Source organism: Dasypus novemcinctus, chromosome 5 (genome assembly GCF_030445035.2).
Source record: "Dasypus novemcinctus isolate mDasNov1 chromosome 5, mDasNov1.1.hap2, whole genome shotgun sequence".
Classification (NCBI taxonomy): domain Eukaryota; kingdom Metazoa; phylum Chordata; class Mammalia; order Cingulata; family Dasypodidae; genus Dasypus; species Dasypus novemcinctus.
Window position 1 is genome coordinate 5326890 of NC_080677.1, and position 21882 is coordinate 5348771.

Consider the following 21882-nt stretch of genomic DNA (forward strand, 5'->3'; position numbering starts at 1 on the left):
CTCGTTGAGCGTGAGGTTTGCCCCTTTGACCTTCAGGTTCCTTGCCTGCAGAATGGGTTTGATGGTGAGATTAGCCCTTAGGATTAGATGCTGGGGAAGCACACAGTGCGCTGTAAAAAAAAGTCCTAACAATGGATACTAAGATACTAACGCAAAAGACGCTAGCTATGCCCTCTTTTCTAGCAGACTTAAATACCTCTTTGTAATGTTTATTCTGAAATCATAAAAGATTGCTCTGATGGGATACAAGTAGGCCCGTTAGCAGGAGCACGCTATGGTGGGTGTTTTTCTGAAGACCCCAGACGTTTTCTCATGTAACTGAGTTTCTTCTCGACCTGTGCGGGAACCCTGGGAGAAAGCTGCTGAGAGCCTAGAAATGAGCTATGGCTTGCAGTCTAATGCCGTTTTCTGGGCGGTCAGGTCTGAGTTAGGCGGCGATGAGACACGCCGACAGAATGCGCCTTTCCTCTTTGCAGCATGTCGGGCTCGCGCACGAGTTCGAGGCCTTGGTCCGCCAGGACCCCCGCTTTGAAGTCTGCGCGGAGGTCACCCTGGGGCTGGTCTGCTTCCGGCTGAAGGTACGTCGACCCGCTTCCGCCTTCCGTCTCCTCCCCGTGCCCTCCGCGCCCCGCGCTTGCGCCGGCTCCGCAGACCCCGGAGCAGGGCCCGGGGCCCCCGCCTGCAGCCCGGCTGGACCCGGGGCCCGCGCCGGCCCCACCCGGCCTTCTCGGAAGCGCTGCTGCCCCTCCCGAGTCCTCAGACGCCCCTGCGGCTTCCGGGCGCTCCTCGGCGCGGAGCCCGCCGTGGTCCTGCCCCGCCGCCCCCTCACCCGCCCCCGGGATGCCCCGAGGACCGCGGCCGTGCGAGGACTCGCTGACCGCGCGCTGCAGGCCACCGCGTGGGCCCCGCTCAGCCGCGCAAACCCCCGGCCCCGGCCTGCGCGTGCGCGCTGGTTCCCGGCACGCGGGCGGGCGGGGGGCGCTGGGCACGGCACCCCGCTGTGCGGCTGCTGGCAGCGAGGGTGTCGCCACGCGAGGGGCACCTGCCCACGGGGGGATCCTGACCGTGGTTCGCTAAAGGGCCTAACGGGGACCGCACCCTGCACGGCCCTTGGTAACCTGGCTGGGAAGAGACAGAGCTGGACGAGCCTGAGGCTTGACCTTGACTTGGCGCCTCCTCAGCTAAGCCCATCCTTTCCACAAGGACTCCTTGGCCAGGTCAGACAGGGCCATCAGGACACGCGGCCACCGTGCTGGGCTCAGGGTGAGGTGCGCCGGTGAAAATGTGGCCCTGCCCTTCCATGCGCTGTTCCTCTTCCCTCAGAATCCTCGGGCACTTGGAGGGATGGGGAGATGCCCACGTGGCAGCGCGGGGGGGAGCTCTCAGTGAGCCTGAGGATGAGCTCTGAGAGCAAGGGTGGCTAGAAACCCAGGGGTGCACGGAGACATGGGGAGACGCCTCCAAGGAAGGCTGAGCCCGAGGGTGTCCCCGTGGGCGGATGAGTGACGCAGGGTGCTTAGGACCCTCCTCCATCCAGCAGTTTTCTCTTTTTTTTTTTCCTCTCTTCCACTTTGGCTTCCAGTGTTCTTAGAAGATTTTCAATTTTCAATTTAGCAGTTATATTGAGATAAAATTGGCACACAATTCAATTCAGCCAAAGTGTGCAAGTCAATGTTTGAGGTTTTCTTTTAGTATATCCACAGGGTTGTGTGACCATCACCACAATCTAATTTTCAGATATTTTTGTCACTCCCAAATGAATCCACGCCTGTGGGCAAGCAGCCACTCCTCTGCCCGCCACCCGCCCCGGCCCCCGGCCCCGGCACTGTCTGTCCACTTCCCTTCCTATAGGTTTGCCTCTTCGTAACATTTCATACGCATGGGCTCTGCCCATACGTGGGCTTTTGGGATCGCTTCACAGAATGTCTTCAAGGTTACGCTTTTTATTGCATTCTCACAGTTTACAGATGTCACCAACCCCACCCGTGAGCACTAGAGTGAGTCCCCACCTTCAGGAAACGCGGCTTCTTTCAGTTCACAAACGTTCCTCTTATCGACAGTTTGCCTGCTCCTTCCATTCCATTAATCCAGCTTCTTCCGGAGATCGCAGATTATTTAAGAATCCGGGATCATTTTTTTCCGCCTCCACGTCTCCCATCTTGTCACTGTTTTATTCTTTGTCTTCTCCGGTCTGAACTTCTCGAATCCTTAGCATCAGGCGTCCGTACAGTCAGGCAGCTCTGATCTGGCCAAGCTGGTACAGGGTGGCAGTTGCGCGGTTCCTCTTCCCACCCGTCCTCGCCTCTGCGCTCCTTTGGAAGCCCCGTTCCACCTTTTGCACGTTCTACATGGGCCATCTTCATCGTTGTCCTTCCAGCTCATATTGTCTTCTCTGCTTGGCTTTTTCTTTCTTTTTCAGAGAAGTCGTGGGCTGACAGAACAACGGTGCGTAAATCTCTGCTTGGCTTTTGCCTGCATTTAATAGATGGCATAGCTTCCCCCATCCATTTGAGAGTGGTTGATCCACTTCCTAGGGCTGCAGTAATAGATTCACACACAACAGGGCAACTTAAACAGCAGGCATGTTTTCTCTGGCCTTAAGGAGGCCAGATGCATGAAACTGAGGTGTCGGCAAGCCCTGCTCCCGCCTGGGGGCTCCGGGAAGTGCCTTCCGGGCCTCTTGCAGCTTCTGGTAGCCCTGGCTTTCCTTGACTTCCTCTGCCTCCACCTTCACACAGCTGTCCTCTTCCCTCTGTCTGTCTCTTCTCATGAAAATACCAGTCATTCGGGGTGAGGACCCTGAGTTCAGCTTGACTTCATCTTCACTTGATAACACCTGCCACATTCCTCTTTCCAAATAGGGTTCCATTCGCCACTACAGGGTTTAGGACTTCAGTATATATTTGGGGGCAACACAATTCAACCCATCATGAATGGCAGAGAAATTTGTCCTCAATCATTTGCTTTTATTTATGCTTTTTGGGCATGCTCCTCTGCTGCCTTTTTGACAAGATCCCTTTCTCATGATATCGTTTCTTTTCCTCTGTCCTCACCCTTGGTGGTGGACTTAACAGACCTGGTCTGTGCACTCAGGAATGCTTGAGGGCAGGTGGATTTGCAAAGGCCCAAGGCCAGCTTGCAGCCACCAGTGGATATTTACCAGGTGTGGTTCTCACTCCGAGAACATAGAAGCTGTGGCATGACGTGGAAGCCACGCTCTCCTTCTCTTCACCCTTCTGCTTTCCCCTGCAAGGCTGCTAGGAAGTGTAGCTGCTGCGTGGAAGCGGAAGCAAGACGGAGAGCCGTGGAGAGAGGGGTGCACAGGAGTGACAGTGCCGGCTGCGTGGGGGCTGTGCAGGCAGCGACGCAGTGATGGTGTCCCGTTTTCTGTTCATCTCTTCCCCGTCAGTGGGTGGATGGATCCTCTGGCCGCCCTGCTGGTGGCTGCTGCCTTCCAGCAGTGCCTGTGCACGTGGGCGTGTCAGCCGCCGATGGCTCTGTGACCCTGGACTTGGGGAAGCCGTTCTCAGGTTCTCGGACAGTCAAGCCTTATCATCTGTGCCCTTAGGGCTTTCTTCTGTTTTTGTGCAAATTTAGCGATTTCCTCACTGGTGCTCTTAGAAACCCCAGTTCTGCTATTTGTGCTCATCACTCTGTAGATAGCATATCCGATGTTTCTTAAAATTCGTGGACTACGGAAGGCTCACCTTTGGACAGCCCATTAGAACGTGAAGGCATCATCCCGTACGGAGAGCGTGTAGTCTTTTAGAGTCTTGTGACTATTATGTAGTTGACATCTTTTTTTTTCCTCTTTATTTTTTAAATGTTACATTAAAAAAATATAAGACGTTCCCATATACCCCCCACACCCCCTCACCCCACTCCTCCCACATCAACAAGCTCTTTCATCAGTGTGGTACATTCTTTGCATTTGGTGAATACATTTTGGAGCACTGCTATACCACATGGATAATAGTTTACATTGTAGTTTACACTTTCCCCCAGTCCATTCAGTGGGTTATGGCAGGATATATAATGTCATGCATATGTCCCTGCAATATCGGTCAGGACAACTCCAAGTCCCAAAAATATCCCCACACCACACCTCTTCCCTCTCCCTGCCCTCTAGTTGACATCTTTAACAGCAGAAGTGGAAGGCAAATGTAAGGCTGGCTTTGTTCTCGGATGTTTTGTGGTATCACCCAACACCCGCCTTACTCCTTGATGAGTGGATTGTGGAGCCTTCAGACACAGGAGCCTGGCTCCTCTGTTGATCGTTTCAGGGTTCCAACACACTGAATGAAGCGCTTCTTGAAGGGATAAACAATGCCAGGAAAATCCACTTGGTTCCATGTCACCTCAGAGACAAATTCGTGCTGCGTTTTGCCATCTGCTCTCGCACGGTGGAATCTGCCCACGTCCAGCAGGCCTGGAGGCACATCAGAGAGCTGGCAACAGAATTGCTGAGGGCAGAGGAGGAGCACAAGCAGAGCCCGCTGCAGGTAAGGCTCTGCCCACTGGTGAGCATCCAGGGGCTTCTCGGGTCTAGAGGCAAGAGTGCCAGTCCCAGCTCCTGCCCCGGCTCTGCCATTTTACACTGCTGGGACCGAAATTCCTCCACTGTAAAATGAGGAAGATAAAACTATGATGGGCAGGCTGGAAAAGTGGAAGGGATATAACTTGTGATAATTTTTTGAAAAAGAAAACTTGGATATTTATGTTTTGTACTTTTATAGTAGACTATCAACTTGTACCTCTATAATTTCCCTTCAGATTTCTTCAAACCATATTTATTGAAGTAACCTAGTATAACAAGTTTGTATATTAAAGGCAAACTCTAAATTAATGAAAACAGTACAAAGTGAATTTAATGCGACTAATAATTTACTTTCAGGGAGAAACAAGTTGTTGATGGTTTAGAGGAGGGAAGTGTGTAGGCGCCTGGGCTTCTTGTAGCAGTTAAAGACAAGCTGAAGTCCGCATGCGGTTAACTTCCAAGGAAAATGTTTTAAGCAAATACAGCATTGGCAACAGGGAGGATATTGAAAATGTCTTTGGGGGTAAAAACAACCTGAAAAGCATTTTCGTTCGACTGCCTTAAGAATGCCAGTCCATAGACGCTTGTCTACTTCCTTCCATTTCTGTCTTTTTCTTCCTTTCAGCCCCATCAGTGGGAAGTGGGGACGGGGAGGCGAATGGCCGCTCGATCGTCTCCTCTCACCTCTGCTTCTCTCTATCTCTCTTCCCCTTCGTTTTGCCACTGCCCATTTACCGTGGCCTGTGGGGGATGTAGAACCTAAGCACTTCATGTAGTTTGTTTTACTGATTACATAGAACCTAAAGTAAAAAATCGTGTTTCATTGATGTAGAGACAGATATGTGACTCCTGAATGGTGAAGCCACCCTCTCAGGCAAAGCGTGTCCTGTAGCGCCAGCTCTTTTTGTGGCACAGCAAGGACCTGTCTCAAGGGTCCACTGCCCATAAGCTGAGAGGAAATACCCTGCCCAGAACATCCCTGAAGTTACATTGCCAGCTTTTCTGGAGAGTGTTGGGGAAATACTCACATCTTGAAATTGTTCCATTGTTCTAAACATAAGACTATGTTGTGGGGCAAAGAACCTCTCTTAAGACCACATACAAGACAAAACCAGAGCAGGCCAACCCTCCTGATGAACATTTCTGGAACCCTAGGTTTGCAGATACATAATAAGGCTGTGTCATATCTTGACCATATGCCCATATGCCCATAAGAACACCTAGAGGGACCGTGCCCTGAAAAATGACCAGACACACAGGCATGCTCCTAATGAAGTCACAATTCCTGTGGAGTCCTTACACTTGGTGTAAAAGTGGAATTCAACTTTTAAAAATATATAGGCGGTTATTGTAAATTATGACATATCTACATTGCTTTGGCCAGGTCAATTGGAGCAAGGAAAATCTTTATACCTTGGTTTTTATTTGTGTGTATTTAAGGTGATTATATCCATATCATGTCCGTGTAACCATCAAATTCTAAGAAAATGTAGGAACTATCCCTCTTTGTCAGAGCGCAGAAAATTCAGCACAGATTCCAGTTGATGTAGATAAAATTTGTCACTAGAGTTCAGAACTGGAATAAAAACTCATTTCTTTCAGTTCAAGCTCTTTTATATTGCACAACTGCCTCCATTTTACTGGAGAAATATTATGTTCTTTCTCTGTATTCAAATGAAAAGTATATATAATGCTTATTCTTTAATTATTTTGAATGTAGCCATCTATTCATGTCATTTTTTTCCCCCTGTAGAAACCAAAAGTTGAAAAGAAAGGTATCTGAACACTTGAATGAGAAGAAAACAAATACCCTTCTGGCTACATAGAAGCGTGTGTGTATGGGAGCCTCATATTCCTTTCTCCAAAGTTATCCAGAAGCTTGTGATTACATCTTTTATGTCTCTCAGCAACCCAGAAATATTATTTGCTACATGAAAAAGTTAATCCCAGCATATATGGCTTTTATTCATCATTTGCCTATGATTTTTGTTGATTTTTTAAAAATCATAGCTTTTCCTGCTCTTGAAATCATCAGTGGTGGTGGGAAAACCATTTATCAAATTCTTTTCTGGGAAATCTAGGACTATGTAACCTGATATTATACCTGTGGTCTTTAAAAATGTCTTGCATTATGTAGCTAAATGCATAATCAACCATTACATGTGCAGTGATAATTGTGTCTCGTAATAAATCCTGTACTGCATTGTACCAAAGAGATTACTGTGATATAGATGTATCATTTCAAAATAGCCAACAGTATTTTTAAATGGCATTCATTCATTCAACAAATATTTACCGAGTACAGAGCATTTACGTCAGGCACTGGTCTACACACATTAACAACATACACGTTTTACCAGAAGGTGACTCCAATTTCTAAGGAAATAAATTCAGAACCTAGATACATATATGGACGACCATCATTCTGAGATAATGTAGGAGCTATCCCTATTTGTCAGAGGGCAGAAAATTTGGCACAGATTTTAGTTGACCTTGGTAAAACTTGTCACTCGAGAATTTAGAACTGCAGTAATTCTCCCCAGGAATTGCCATTTCTCAGGATAATTGGCAGTGAGGAGCTCTGTCCTCTTCTGGGAAAGCTCATCTTTACCAATCCAGGTAGAATCATCCCCAAACAGTCCCGTATGAGGTCATTTTTAAAGGTCTGGGATATTTAGCCTAATCTATCATCAAGGCATAGTGCATTTATTTAAATATCTCCAATGTAATGTACACTGTATTGCACAGGTTACTGCAGTTACTCAAACTAGAAGCTGGCCTTCTTGTTGACCTCTGGTATCTCCTGATAAGGTGGCACCTTCAATATAGGGTTGGGAGCATCCCAGATGGATCTGAGTGCAACTAACATTTGACACCAGGGGTATCTCCTGGAATCTGTTGTTTCCTCTCCAAAATCCAGCAAACAAAACCCCCTGAGACTTAAGAATTTCACTCAGGCTTCCTACATGCCAGTCACAAAAGGAATCTATAGAAAAGTCTAAGATAAAAGAAGATGCCAGATGTCAGTGGGTAGTCCAGTTCAGAGTGGAAGGAAAGAAGCCCCCAGAGGGAAACCAGATTCAAACTATCCATTGATTGACTCCCTACTTGTCCTCCTTAACTTAGAAATTCTACGGACTAGGCAAGTTAGATACATTTGGCTGATATTTTATTCAAAAAGCCTTCTTTTGAGGAAACGATGGGCATCAAGCATTTGAGATATTTCTTTTTGCTTTTTCTTCACTGCATTTGATATCAAAATCTATTTCCTCAATACCTCTTTGTCACCTTCCATAGCCTATACTTGTAGTAGGTAACAGTAAAAAAGAACAGTATGGAAGCACTGTGAGAATAAGTTGTTAGCATGAATTGGGTGAATTTGGAACTACCTTTTCAGAGAAACCTGTCCTCCAAAGTAGAGATGTGAAAAGTATGTGCGAGGAATTAAGAGAAGAAAAAAGAAGAACAATGTACACACTCAAATACAAGAGACCATGTAAATCCTAAAGTGACCAAACTACTGAAATCAAATCCAGACCCCACCATTGATCCTCAGATGTTGTCAGAGAGGAACCAAGTCACAAGAGTCTAGTTAAGCCAAAATGGAAGGATCTTTAGTGAAAAAGACTTCAAGAAGACTTGGCTGCCATCTTAACATTTTACATGTACTTGAATCTGGAGAGTCCTCTATGTTGTGCCCAAGAGCAGAACAAAAGCCCGAAAGCAGAGGGACAAATAGGGAGAAATTTTTTCAGTATAGAGAAGAGCTTGAAAGTCAGCCAGTGAGCACATGGAACGCGCTTCTTGTGGAAAGTGAGCTGTCCACCATTGCCAGTTCCCAAGTAGAGGTAGGAAAACCAAGGCCTGGGAATGGGTTAAGGAAATTCCTCTACAGGACAGGAAAGTGGGTGAGCAACTAGGCAACCTGTAAGCTTTCTGCTATATCTGAGATTCCAATAGTTTAGGAAAATAAGGCAATTTGGTTGAATCATTAAATGATAAGGCCTATCGAAGTTCAAAGCAAACAAAAACACAAGAAGGTGGGTTATATTTAGTCTCAAGCTTTATCAAGGCCAGCCGTGTAGAGCAGAGGGACACCCTGGCCATGACAATGACACCAGCCATTGGCAATGCTTCCCGGGGACGAGGCTCTGGGCTAAATGTTCTTCAGCTAGATTGTAACCCTCTTTGTCACCTCGCAGCCCTGCAAGGCTGATGGATGTATGGCTGGGCAAGCAGGGGCCCGAGCTCAGGAGAAGTGGGGCTGGGGCTTGGCCCTGGAGAGCAGCCTCCACGGCCCTCCTCGTCACCACCGTCCCAAGGGAAAGAAGAGGCGCTCCCACTGGCACACACCGGAATAGCTGGCTCGGCTGGTACCCTGGTCCTGAAAGAAGAAGACCCAAGCCGTGTGTCCTTCCTGCTCTGTGTCCCCCATTTTAGGAGATGGCCACCTTTCTCCACTCACCAGAGGTGACCCCTCCACAGTCCTTTGTGACTCATTCACTGCGAGTGATGAAGGTCTGTTAAGAGGACTGTGTGTTTCACTCACTTTGGGCTGATGTTGCGTCTTCTCCAGCGGAAGGCTGGAGGCTTGGCCGCACAACCCTTGCTCTGCCTTCTTCCTTACCACTGAGTCAGGGCCCTGATAGGTTAGAAATAAGCTGGACCCGAGCCACACTCAGGAATCCAACCCCCAAGGAACCAAGTTTGGATTTGGTTTTGCCTCTAATCCTTGTCCTGTTTTCTGGTTTCATATCTCCTCAACCCATCTGTCCCCTCCCACCCCCACTCCCAACACATCTCTTTTACAATTATTTAAAGCAACTCTCTTGGCAGCCAGGATGCACATTTGTTTTTGAGCAGGGGTCACATTATCCTCACGACTCAAAAACAAATGAGATCACTGAAGTGTACCCTCCCATTTATCGGAGGCCGTGTTTATAAAATTCATAAATATGGAAATGAGCAGCCAGCTCCTAGAATCCCTTGCACCAAGAGAACTGGCATGTTGTTTGCTGTGGGTGAAAACCTCTTTCCTCGCAGATTCAAAAACTTCTGCCAGGAAGAAGAAATCAAACCGTCTGTAATCCAGGAAGGAGTGTTTTATATTTGCATAGCTCAAGCACTAAACTCTGTCATATTATGCTAACACATTAGGATAATATTCTAAAATATCCCACTTGTAAATGATAAAAAATTCTTGATATGGCATAAAGGTTTGAATGTCAATAGTTATCTGTTATATTATAACAGATATAGCAAGCTTCCAGTGCATGCCTACCAAGATGCCACTGCAACTATGATCATTTATTATATCTCATATTAATTGTAATCCTTACAATAACCTCATGAGAGAAAAAAGTTTATTCCTGTATTATAGATAAGGAAATGGAGGTTCAAAGAGGGCATACAATTTACCCAAGTTCACATCACGAGTAAGGATTCACAAATACATTCCTTCCCTCACACTAATCTACTGAGTTACACTTCTGCCAGCTGTTCAGGAAGATGAAATCTACTGGATTGAAATAAACCTGTGTACCAGAGGCATATTAATAGTGGAAGTGGCAGTGGTGGAATACTTGGGGGATAAAGGTGAACGCTGGTAACCATAAATGTAACTGAGTATTTGAGCAATGCTCTTAAGAAGGTAAGAGAATGGTTATATGAATTCCCTAAACCACTATCATTAAAAAGTTTGGTGATGGGGAGTGGATGTGGCTCAAGCAGTCGAGCACTTGCTTCCCACATGGGAGGTCCCAGGTTCGGTTCCCAGTGCCTCCTAAAAACAAAAAACCAACAACAAGCAAAGCAAATGAAAAGCCCAACACAGGGAAGCTGATGTGGCTCAGTGGATGAGCACTGGCTTCTCACATATGAGGTCCTGAGTTCAATCTCCAGTACCCTTGCAACCTAAAAAAAATAAAGTTTGGTGGTGACAATCACCAAAAAATTGCTAATTATTCAAATAGTAGTTAATGATTTCTCAATATATATGTAGAAAAATAAGTAGCAAACATTCAAGTGAGTTGGACTTGAGATTATATTTTTAATATTTTGTTTTAATGTACATGATATATTTTGGGTAATTAGAAAATTAGTTCGTATATTGAGAGCAATTAGAATCAAAATGATTTCCAGTACTATCTAAAGAAAGAAAGGAATTGTGAGTTGTTTCATTGTAAACTTTATTTTTAAAAATGTGTTGTCCAATTTATTTTATCTTGTGCCCATTTCAAAACTGTTAGAAAGGTCTTCAACATTATTTCTGCCTTGCGCTTCTTGAAGTGTCCTACGCTGTTAGCTGCTACTTGACAGTCATTTGCTCCATCCCTTTGGCTAGATGGTCACTTTCTCAGGAAGGGATAATCAGATGACCCAACGAGCCCAGGACATGTAAGAGGAAGTCTCCTGTGGCTTTCTGGAAGTGTTTTCTTCCTTTTTCCAAGAGAGAAGTATTAAAGGGGGAAAGGTCCTTTCCCCGCTCAGCCCCTCTTCCTGCTTTAAATGTGGTTGGGTGAGGGTCGCAGCTGGGAGCTGTGGGTGTCCTTTGGGCAACAGTGAGGTGACAAGTCAGAGGAGGAGCATCAGCGTGGGAAAGGGTGGCCAAGCGCAAAGATGCGGCATCCTTGAGTCCGTTCATCAGACCCGGGGAGACCTACCTCCCGACTTTGCACCAGTGGTCTGACAGCATCACTTACTGCAGGGGATTCCTCCGTGGTTACTCTGGGACAGGAGACAATTCAAAGCACTAACCTGAGCATGGTACTGATTTTTGACACCTTGCACCAGAATGAATTGAAGGTAATAAAGGAGTGCTTTTCAAAGTCTTCAGAAGAAGCAGCCCTAAACAGCAGAGGGCAGTGGAAGGATACGTGCTGGCTGAGGGTGGTGGAAGCTGTCTACTCAGGCAGAACATGATTTTCAGTTCCCTTATTCTGTCTTAAAAATGCATGCAACTTTTGCCTGCTACTCTATATTTGATACTTGCAGCCAGTGAACGACACTTACTGAACACCTCCTAATATGTTGTGTGGGAAGTAGAGCTAAGGGCCAGGGCAGAAGGGACATGAGCTCAGAGGGGATGTTGGGTGGAAGTGATGAGAAGTGTAAGATCAAAGATATAAGTGGAGAAACAAACCCACAGAATTTCCCAAGGTTCGACCTTTGTGGGTGTTTGCATATAACAATGTTTTAAATAATTCCTGATTTAAATGTATTAACTTCTCTCCACAGACATCCCCATCTTCAAATAAAATAGACCTTCCATTGCACCTGAGTTGAAACCACCGTTTACCAACCCCCTTGAGACGACCACTCATGAACCCACTTTTCAGAGTTAGTCCCTCCTTTACTGGTTTACAGACGTCTCTAGAATTTTTCACTCAAATGCCCACCCTTTCATGTTTATTCATGGAAGGCTTGTTGCCTCCCAAGAAAAGTTGCAGCTCCTGAAGCTGGCTCTAGCCTGCTTTAGTCACAGAGCATGCCTGGCCTCCAGCTCTCAGGGCCACGCGCCACTGCAACAGAGCCTGATCCGCGCAACCCCGCCTTTCCCAGACTGGACAGGCCCAGTCACCTCACCCCATCCTCAGCCTCTCCTGCCAGCCCACCTTCCCCGGACGGCGGGAAGCCCCAGCGCCCGTTTTGTTCGGGGAGGCTCGGCTGAGGCCTGCCTCCAGTCTCCGTGCTGGCCGGCCGCGCAGTACACGTTGTTCTCGAAAGCCTGAGGACTCCGTGTTAGCTTCTGTGCACTAGGGGCAAACGGGCCCCCTGGGCGGTAGCCGCGTCACTCCCACCGCCCGCTATCGTGGGGACGCGGCCTCCTAGCAGCCCAGCTCAAGTCCCCCAGCAGGCCAGCGCCCACAGGCTCCCAGGTAAGCCTCCCCAAACCCACGTGGCCGTCACGGCTCCTTTTCATTTCTGAGGGCTTTTAAAAATGAGCCATTTACGCAAGGGAACTGGGACAATTCACCACTTGGTTTAAACCCACAGCTGCTGCTGCTTGCTGTCTCCGTAGGCAGGTCCAGACACCTTTAAGGAAATGTCCAGCCCGCGCGCGCGCGCGCCCGCCCCCCGCGCACCCGCACGTAGGCGGCGCGGGCCCGAGCACGTAGGCGGCGCGCAGGCGCGAGGTCGCCGCGCGGTTTTCGGAAGCTGCCGGTGTTCCCGGGCGGCGCGCGGCGGCGGAGGTAGCGGCGGGCGCCCGGCGACCCGGGATGTCGCTGACCCCCGGGCGGGTGGAGGGGCGTGCTCGCGGCTGCGGGGCCGGGCGCCGGGGGTCCCCGGGGCCGCCGAGCAGGCCGTGCGGGCCGAGGCCGGAGGACCCTGGCGGGCCCGAGCGGGCGGCCCAGCGCCGAGGCGGGGGCCCGCGTCAGGCTTCTGGCCCCGCGCCTAGTAAAGGAAGGCGGGGAGGGCGGACTGGCCCCCAGGCCCAGGGCCCCCCTCCGCCGTCGCCCGCCGAGGGCGGTGCGGCCCGAGGCCAGGCCCGGGCCTCGGCAAGGGCTCCCCGCCAAGGCCGCGGAGGTGGGCTGAGTGGCTTCCTGGAAGGGTCGTTGCGTGGAAAACGAACCGCGAACGGTTTCCCGGGTGTTCTCTCCGTGTTGAGAACCGATAGGAGTGCCTCGCGGAAGGGAGAGGCCCCGGGAGGCGAGCAGTGGTGGTGCACGCGTTTTCCGTGTGAGGAAACTGAGGCAGGGGGCTGCGGAGCTCACCAGCGCGGTCTGCGGCGGGCAGGTCGTGGGGCGTGCCTCTCGCTCGTGAGAATCAGAGCCTCAGTACAGGCCCTCCTGCAGCGCCCGCGCGTGGTCGGGGCTCTGCTGGCATTTTATTTAGTCCAGTGACTGTCTTACTCTAAGTACTGGGGGAATATAAATGTGAAGGAAAACACAGCTCGAAATACACATGCGAAGGAGCCAGCTGTGTAGCTGGGAAGGCAGATAACAGGTTCTCAAAATAAGAAAATGATCACAATGGAAAAGATTGAATGTAGTTCCTACGTCAGCGTTAGTTTAGCCATACATTTTAGATCTGGGAAAGGCCAGAAAGTGTAAAGTGATTTGGAAATGGTAACCAGGACAAAAGCTGTGATGGCCAAACACTTGTTCAGTATATTTGTTGGATGCGTGATTGAGTTGAAGGGAAGGAGTAAGACTTGGGAGATGAATATTGAAGACAAAGGTGAAGGTGGGCACAAAAAGGAAGGTATTCTGGGAGCAGTGACTTGTACTCTGAGCTGTTGGAGGAATCCCAGAATTGCAGATAATGAGGTGGAATGAAGCCACGGTGAGGAAGAGGTTGGTCACGGTCATTGTGAAAAGTTTGTCATAACTGTTCTTCAAGTTACCTCTTTATCTTTTTTTCCCTCGTTTCCAGTATTACATAAAAGTATAAAAATAAGAGTTAAAATGGGATAGTCGTTATCAGGAGAGAACCAGTTCTGCTTTTAGCTCTAGTTGTTTCAGCTTTATAACCAATACCCACAATGTGACATTCCTTGCAAGGCGTTATAGAAGATAGAAACTACCGTTACAGTTTGGGTCTTACTCAAAAAGAGCCTACTATTTATTAATGCATATTTGCAGGTAATTTGGAAGTATGAGTATTAGTTATTGGATTTTACTTTATTGCAGTACTTGTGGGAAACTTTCAAAGTTTTCTTATAAATTTTTCTTGTGGGTTGTCTGTTAAATTCTACATGGGTAGCAACATACATTTGCCTACAATTCTGTAAAAATACTATAACTTAATGTGAAGGAGGCTCATGAAAATACCTTGAGAGAAGAAATCTAATGTAAAAGCACTTTACTAGCCTATTGCTTAGTTTGTTCTTAGATTTCATTCATCATAAAAGTTTCATTTACATTATTGCCTTGTAGGAAACTGAGAAATTATGAGAGATTCTGGGCCATCCTGTTTGAGGTGCTCAGTCACATATCAGTCATTCAAAAACATGAAATAGAGCATAGTTGTTCGTATTTATGATCCATGCAGCTCAGTCTATGACCTTTGCTAGCCTAGTAACATCAAGGAAAATTTTGTGCCTAGTGAATGAAGTACACAATGCTTGGAGCCAAACTGCTTGTATTTGAATTCTGGCATGGATACTACCTGACTGAAAGATTTCTAAGTTACTTGACTCTCAGCTGCAGTTTCTACATTTGTGCAATAGGGATGATGATAATAGCTTAAAAAGCATTTTCATTTGACTTAACTCGTAATTTCTTACTTTACAAATAAGAAAATTGAAGGCACAGAGATAGTAAGAGTCTTGAGATCATTCATCTACTTTCAGGTAGTGACCAGATGTAATCCCCTCTTTTTATTTTGTTTTGTCTATAGTTCATTGTTCTTCCATCTTGCCTTTCCTTTGCTGATTAATTTTTTTTTATTGAAGTATAGCATTCATACATGAACACGCATAAACAATAAGCATATAGTAAAGATTGTGAACTTACAAAATAAACGTACATAACATCACTCTGGTCTCATACATCACCCCTCCACCAGCTCTTTACATTGGTGTGAAACATTTGCTACAAACTATGTAAGAGCATCGTCAAAATATTACTACCAACTATAGTCTTTATCTTACATTTGGTGTATTTTTCCCCCAAACCATACTGTTTTGTTTTTTTTTAAATATATTTTTGTTACAGATATTGTGAACTTGCGAAACATACAGATGTGTAGAATTCCCATACAACTCCATACCCTGGTGGAACATTTGTTACAGATTATAATATCATCAGACTGTTACCACCAATCATGGTCTATAGCATATATTTGGCACACTTTTTCCGTACACCTCCGTTATCAACACAGTACAGTTTGGCATTGATGCAAGAATATTACAGTATTGCTTTTAACCACAGTCTATGGGCCACACCTGTAGTTTTCCCATGTTTCTCCATATTCCCATCACCCTGCAATAGTGATGTACATCTGCTCTAGCTCACAGAAGGACTCTTGGATTTGTACCCTTAACCACAATTTGCAACCGCTTCTGGATTCACTCAGTCCCTAGATTAGTCTTTCTGCTGATTAATTTTTAAAAGTAAATTTTTATTGAAGTGTCTCAGTCGTACATGAGCATACCTAAACAATGAATGTATAGTAAAAGTTGTGAAATTACAAAACAAACATGCATATCATCTCCCCACCACCAACAACTTGCATTGTTGTGAGACATTTATTACAAACTGAAAGCGTCCTCAAAGTATTTTAACTATAGCCCATATCTTACATTTGGTGTATTTTCCCCCCATCCCACCTAATTATTAACATCATATATTAGTACTATATATCACTCAGGAGAAAATTGTCTCAAATTTGTCTTGTTAACCACTGTCCATCATCCACCACTGGCTTCCCTGTGTAAATAGTCCCATGCTTTGTACAATTCATTCAAAGTATACGTTTAGTGGCTCTTTGATCACAAAGTTGTGCTGTCATCACCTCAATTTTAGAATGTTTTCATTACTCCAAAAGGAAAAATCACATACCCCCTTTTACCCCCCTGTTGTCCTTACTATTGAAAAAATATCTTCTTGCCATTGCTGCAAAATATTACAATATCACTTTTGTCCCTAAGTTATATTAGTTGTAATTTCCCCATGTATCACCATATTCTTAGCACTTTGTAAATGAAGAACATTCTTATATTTATATTAACCACAATCTTCATCTACCACTGACATCACTATGTTATACCATTCCCTAGATCAGGGGTTCTTAACCTTTTTTGTTCCATGGACCCTTTTGCCAGTGAGGTGAAATGAATACTACTGTAATTTATTTATCGCATACATTCATAAGTGAAGGAAATGCTAGATTTCGTTAGAGGTCAGAGAAAATTAAGATAATAAATTGATTTATTTCAATTCAAGCTCACGGGCTCCCTGAAATGTTTCCATAGGCCTCTTGGGGGTCCATGGACCCCTGGTTAAGAACCACTGCCCTAAATGATTCTCTAGTTTCCTTTCAATTGACATTTACTTCTACAGACTACCCATTTCAGCTACAATCACGTTTATAAATCAGCAGTTAGTTATGGTCGGTATAACGTGTTCTCTCAACACTATTCCTTTTCACACTTTTATACTTAACCTTACTAATAATGCTGCATACATTAAGCATCACCTCCGATTTTCAACCCACCTTCTATTTCCTAGTAATCTATATTTTAGAGTTTACCTCAATGGGTTTACTCAGTGTTTTTAGTTCATATTAGTGAGACCATACAATATTTGTCCTTTCGTATCTGGCTTATTTCACTCAAAATGCTTTAGGTTCATCCATGTTGCCATATGCATGTTTCTCTTACAGCTGAATAATATTCCACTGTGTGTATATACCACATTTTTTTAATCTGTTCATTGGTTGATGGGTACTCAGGCTGTTTCCATATTTTAACAATTGTGAATAATGCTGTTATGAACATCTGTGCAAATGTCAGTTCGTGTCCTTGCTTTCTGTTCTTCTGAATGTTTTCTTAGTAATGGGATTACTGGACCTGTATTCAGCTTTTTGAGGTACTGCCAAACTGTCTTCCATAGAGGCTGCACCGTTCTACATTCCCACCAAGAGTGAAGGGTGCTCCTGTTCCTCCTCATCCTTTCCAGCAGTTGCAGTTTTCTGTTTTTTTGTTTCTTTTTAAATAATGGCCATTCTATAAGGTGTGAAATGGTATCTCATTGTGGTTTTGAGCTGTATTTCCTTAGTAGCTGGTGAGGTCGGGCATTTTTTCATGTGCTTTTTGGCCATTTTCTTTCCCCTTTGGAGAAATGTCTATTCAAATCTTTTGCCCATTTTTAAATTGGGTTGCTTGTCTTTTTTATGGTTCGATTGTATGATCTTTTTATATAACGATATCAAATCCTTATATGATTTCCAAATATTCTCTCCCTGATATCAAGTAAGCTGCCTTTTTTTCTTTCTTGACAAAGTCTTTTGAAGAACAACAGTGTTTTCAGGAGGTTCCATTTATCTATTTTTTCTTTTGTTGCTTGTGCTTTGGGTATAAAGTTTAATCTGCCTACCACAAGATCTTGAAGATGTTTTCCTACATTTTCTAGGAGTTTTATGGTTGTTGCTTTTATATTTAGGTCTTTGATCTCTTTTGAGTTAATTTTTAAATTTGGTGTGAGATAAGGCTTTTCTTTCTTTTAGATATGACTATCTGATTCTCCCAGCACCATTTGTTGAATAGGCTTTTCTGGTCCAGCTGGGAAATCTTGACTGCCTTGTGAAAAATCAGTTGACTGTAGATGTGAGGGTCTATTTCTGAGTTCTGTATTTGATTCTATTGGGTCAGTCTGTCCATCTTTATGTCAATACCATGCTGTTTGTCCTTGCTGATTAATTTTAAGTCTTTTTCCATCTAAACCTTTTGAGTGTTTTGCTTATTCTCAGTAAAATAATTAAATAGCTAAACGAATTTAACTCATATTTAAAAGTTATTATTACCTGATAAATGAAAAGTCCAGTATACTTCCTCCAGATTAGCAGAACGTTTTGGAAAATGTGTTTAAAGTATTATATCTTTGTTCTTTTCTTGATACCAGTCCTTTTTTACCTTTGTCATTTGTTACAGAATTTCTAAAATGCAGGCCTCCAGCTCTAGGACAGTGCACCTGAGTGAATGGCAGAAGAATTACTTTGCTATTACGTCTGGCATATGTACATCAGAACAGAAGGCAGATGCGTACCGTGCACAGATATTACGTATTCAGTATGCATGGGCAAACTCTGAGATCTCCCAGACCTGTGCTACCAAACTCTTCAGAAAATATGCGGAGAAATATTCTGCCATTATTGATTCTGACAATGCTGAAACTGGCTTGAATAACTATGCGGAAAGCATTTTGATTTTAGCACGATCTCAGCAAACTGACAGTGGCAAGTGGCAGTCTGGATTGACAATAGATAATGTCTTCAAAATGAGAAATGTCCAGGAGATGATGCAAGCTGGCAAAAAATTTAAAGACTCTTTATTGGCACCTGCTGATGCATCAACAGTAATCCATAAGGAGGCCATTATTTCTGATTTTCCTAAAGTCAGTGTTTGTGAAGCTTCTGGAGAGGGTGACCTGTTGACTACCTCAGCTCATACAGAGAGGACCCAAAACACCTCAGAGAACATACCTTCTTCCAAGGGCCCACAGAATGCCCTTCTACCCGTGGTGACTAACGCTGCTAAGGCTTGTCCTACATTGTCATCGTCTTTCGGTGAATCTGCCCCTGCCAAATTCCATACCACACCATTATTTGGACATGTCAGAAAGGAAGATCATAGCTCTCCCAAAGCCAACATAGGACTGAATATGTTCTTATCTCATGCGTCTTCTTTTCCTTCTGGCTGTGGAAATGCACGGGAAAAGAAGGCTTTCTATGGTGCCAGCAGCAGCAGCACTGATGCCCTTTCCAACCCAATACTGACTAAGGCTTTTAGTAAAGTAGAAGCTAATGTCCATAGGGAGGAGAACAGTCTGCCTACTTTTAAAACAGCCAAAGAACAATTATGGGTAGATCAGCAAAAAAAGTACCACCAACCCCAGCGCACTCCAGGGCCTTCATACGGTGCTGTGAAGAAGTCTCTGGGAGCTGGTAGGTCCCGAGGGATATTTGGAAAATTCATTCCTCCAGTACCTAAGCAAGATGGGGAAGATCCGAATGGGGGAATGCAGTATAAGCCTTATGGGGCAGGGCCTGCAGAACCAGCACATCCCATTGATGAGCGTCTCAAGAACTTGGAGCCAAAGATGATTGAACTTATTATGAATGAGATTATGGATCACGGACCCCCGGTAAATTGGGAAGATATAGCAGGGGTAGAATTTGCCAAAGCCACAATAAAGGAGATAGTTGTGTGGCCCATGATGAGGCCAGATATTTTTACTGGTTTACGGGGACCCCCGAAAGGAATTCTACTCTTTGGTCCTCCTGGAACTGGTAAAACTCTAATTGGCAAGTGCATTGCGAGTCAGTCTGGGGCAACATTCTTTAGCATTTCTGCTTCATCTTTGACTTCTAAGTGGGTAGGTGAGGGGGAGAAAATGGTCCGTGCACTGTTTGCCGTTGCAAGGTGTCAGCAACCAGCTGTGATATTTATTGATGAAATTGATTCCCTGCTCTCTCAACGGGGAGATGGTGAGCATGAATCTTCCAGAAGGATAAAAACGGAATTTTTAGTTCAGTTAGATGGAGCAACCACGTCCTCCGAAGATCGTATTCTAGTGGTGGGAGCAACCAATCGGCCGCAAGAAATTGATGAGGCTGCTCGGAGAAGATTGGTGAAGAGGCTTTATATTCCCCTCCCAGAAGCTTCAGCTAGAAAACAAATAGTAGTAAATCTGATGTCCAAGGAGCAATGCTGCCTTAGTGAAGAGGAGATTGAACTGGTAGTACAGCAGTCTGATGGGTTCTCTGGAGCAGACATGACACAGCTTTGCAGGGAAGCTTCTCTTGGTCCTATTCGCAGCTTACGAACTACCGACATTGCCACAATAACACCAGATCAAGTTCGACAAATAGCTTATGTTGATTTTGAAAATGCTTTTAGGACTGTGCGACCCAGTGTGTCTCCAAAAGATTTAGAGCTTTATGAAAACTGGAACAAAACTTTTGGTTGTGGAAAGTAAATGGGGCACTTGGAATTAAAAGATGGCATCATTATAGTATAGTCTTTCATTTTTTTCCATAGGAAGCTGGCAATTTCTTGAATTTGTACCTCAAATAAAAGGGAATAATAATAGCTCAAATTTATAAATAATTTGATATAGCCTATATTAATATAAGCCTTATTTGCCTTCCATTTATTACCTGATGTGTAAACCTATTTATACAAAATGGGAATGAACTGCCTTTTGTTTGTAAGAGATATTTCTTTTGAAGATGTCTAATAAAGGAAAAGGGAGCTCAAATTGAAACATTTTTTAAAACATGAAGATTGTACTTGTATATGAGGATGTACCTGATTTATATTCATCTTTTCTTTAAGAAAGATTTGGGTTTTTTTTTGAAGGTCACATGATGCTTACTACTTATTAGAAACTATTTCTTACTGTTTAAGTAAATTTAATCAAAAGCCATAGTGTGCTAGTTTTTTTTACTTTTGCTGTTTTGTAACCTCTTTTATAGTTTTCTTTCCTTACCAGAACTAATAAAAATATGTTCAGAAAGAGCAAGATATAATCTAATATCAGCTATCGTCACAGAACTGAAAGGTGAAGAATTTGTTTTTTTTTCAGGAGATATGTGATATTTTAAATTAATGCTTTAACACTATCCAGGCTGTAATTTTGCTGTTATCCAAAAATAAATGTTTTCTGATTATTACGGTGGAGCATTTTGTTTTACAAATAATACATGTTCGTGTAGAAATTAGAAAATAAACAAAAGGATAAAAATCACTGCTATGCCACCACTTTGGGGAACACACTAATAACATTTCAGTGTAGACTCCTAGAGGTTTTGTTTTACAGAGGTATAGGATTAGACTGCATTTTCTCTCCTAGCCTGCTGCTTAAGGTACATCGTCATCATTTCCCAGGCTGATGTACTCTTACAGAAACCTCTTCCTTCATAGGACTGCCTAGAATTCCTTTGCATGGATTAAGTCCTCTGCTAGAAAGCATTTAGGACAGGACGTCAGGTTGTTTACTGTCTTTTAATTATTATAAACAAAAATGTTGAGTATCAAGTAATTAAATCTTTGTCATAGAGATAAATTTTGGGGGGTAAAGTTCTTGGATTAAAGAGGCTCTTAGCATATACTTGAAATTGTCCTGTGGGCCAGTAGTGCCTCTGTGTGTACCCCTGCACTGAATTAATGTTCCACTTCACCCGTACCATGCCAACACTGGGTATTATGCCACTTTTGTTCTTGTCAGCATTCTTTTCATTCAACAAAATGTATATTGAATGCCAGAGAGTGCTCTAGGTGCTAAAGGCAATGAAAAAGAGACAAAAATCCTTGCACTGATTGTAGGTTAAATTGAATTGTTTCTTTTGTGAGCAGTGCAATTGAAAATGAAATGGAATTTGAAACTTTTAGGTGAATTTTAACAGATTATATTGTTTTGTTTACTATTCTTGACCTGACTTCTATTTTTTTGATATTTTAAAAGCATTTTTGTTGCAACTTTCAGTTTTTCCCTTTGAAATCTAAAATTGTTGTGTATTATCATTTGGATGTTATTATATCTTCAGAGTCTTAAGGCTTTTCACAGTATTTTTCATTACTGGTTTTGTCCCTAACCATTTCTATAGAAACAACTCTAACCTTAGATTCCTGTGTATTGATACCAGTGGATTCTCTGCACTTCCTCTTTCCTGATATTTAT

The 21882-nt window shown here is 44.3% G+C and overlaps 2 protein-coding genes and 1 long non-coding RNA gene across 6 annotated transcripts in view; 2 read left to right on the plus strand and 1 right to left on the minus strand.

The window, feature by feature from the left end:
* Window positions 1-6754, plus strand: part of DDC (dopa decarboxylase) — a 104444-nt gene extending 97690 nt beyond the window's left edge. For all 4 annotated transcript variants that reach the window (XM_058296627.2, XM_058296629.2, XM_058296628.2 and 1 more), the window contains exons 13-15: window positions 477-578; window positions 4284-4502; window positions 6291-6754. In XM_058296627.2, the coding sequence (XP_058152610.1) occupies window positions 477-578; window positions 4284-4502; window positions 6291-6320 (351 nt within the window). In that variant the 3' untranslated portion in view covers window positions 6321-6754. The remainder of the gene's footprint in view (window positions 1-476; window positions 579-4283; window positions 4503-6290) is intronic.
* A 3955-nt stretch (window positions 6755-10709) lies between these two features.
* Window positions 10710-12590, minus strand: LOC101442471 (uncharacterized). The gene is made up of 3 exons (XR_188290.3): window positions 12531-12590; window positions 11200-11263; window positions 10710-10975 (listed from the first exon to the last, which is right to left on the minus strand). It is a non-coding gene; the product is annotated as an uncharacterized lncRNA (long non-coding RNA).
* A 57-nt stretch (window positions 12591-12647) lies between these two features.
* FIGNL1 (fidgetin like 1) lies at window positions 12648-20875 on the plus strand. The gene is made up of 2 exons (XM_058296630.1): window positions 12648-12729; window positions 18132-20875. The coding sequence occupies exon 2, from the start codon at window positions 18142-18144 to the stop codon at window positions 20176-20178; it is 2037 nt and encodes a 678-aa protein (XP_058152613.1). The 5' UTR covers window positions 12648-12729; window positions 18132-18141; the 3' UTR covers window positions 20179-20875.
* Window positions 20876-21882: the final 1007 nt, after the last annotated feature.

Excerpts from the sequence above, each read along its gene's own strand:
- FIGNL1 (XM_058296630.1), top strand. The coding sequence starts at position 18,142 with ATGCAGGCCTCCAGCTCTAGGACAGTGCACCTGAGTGAATGGCAGAAG.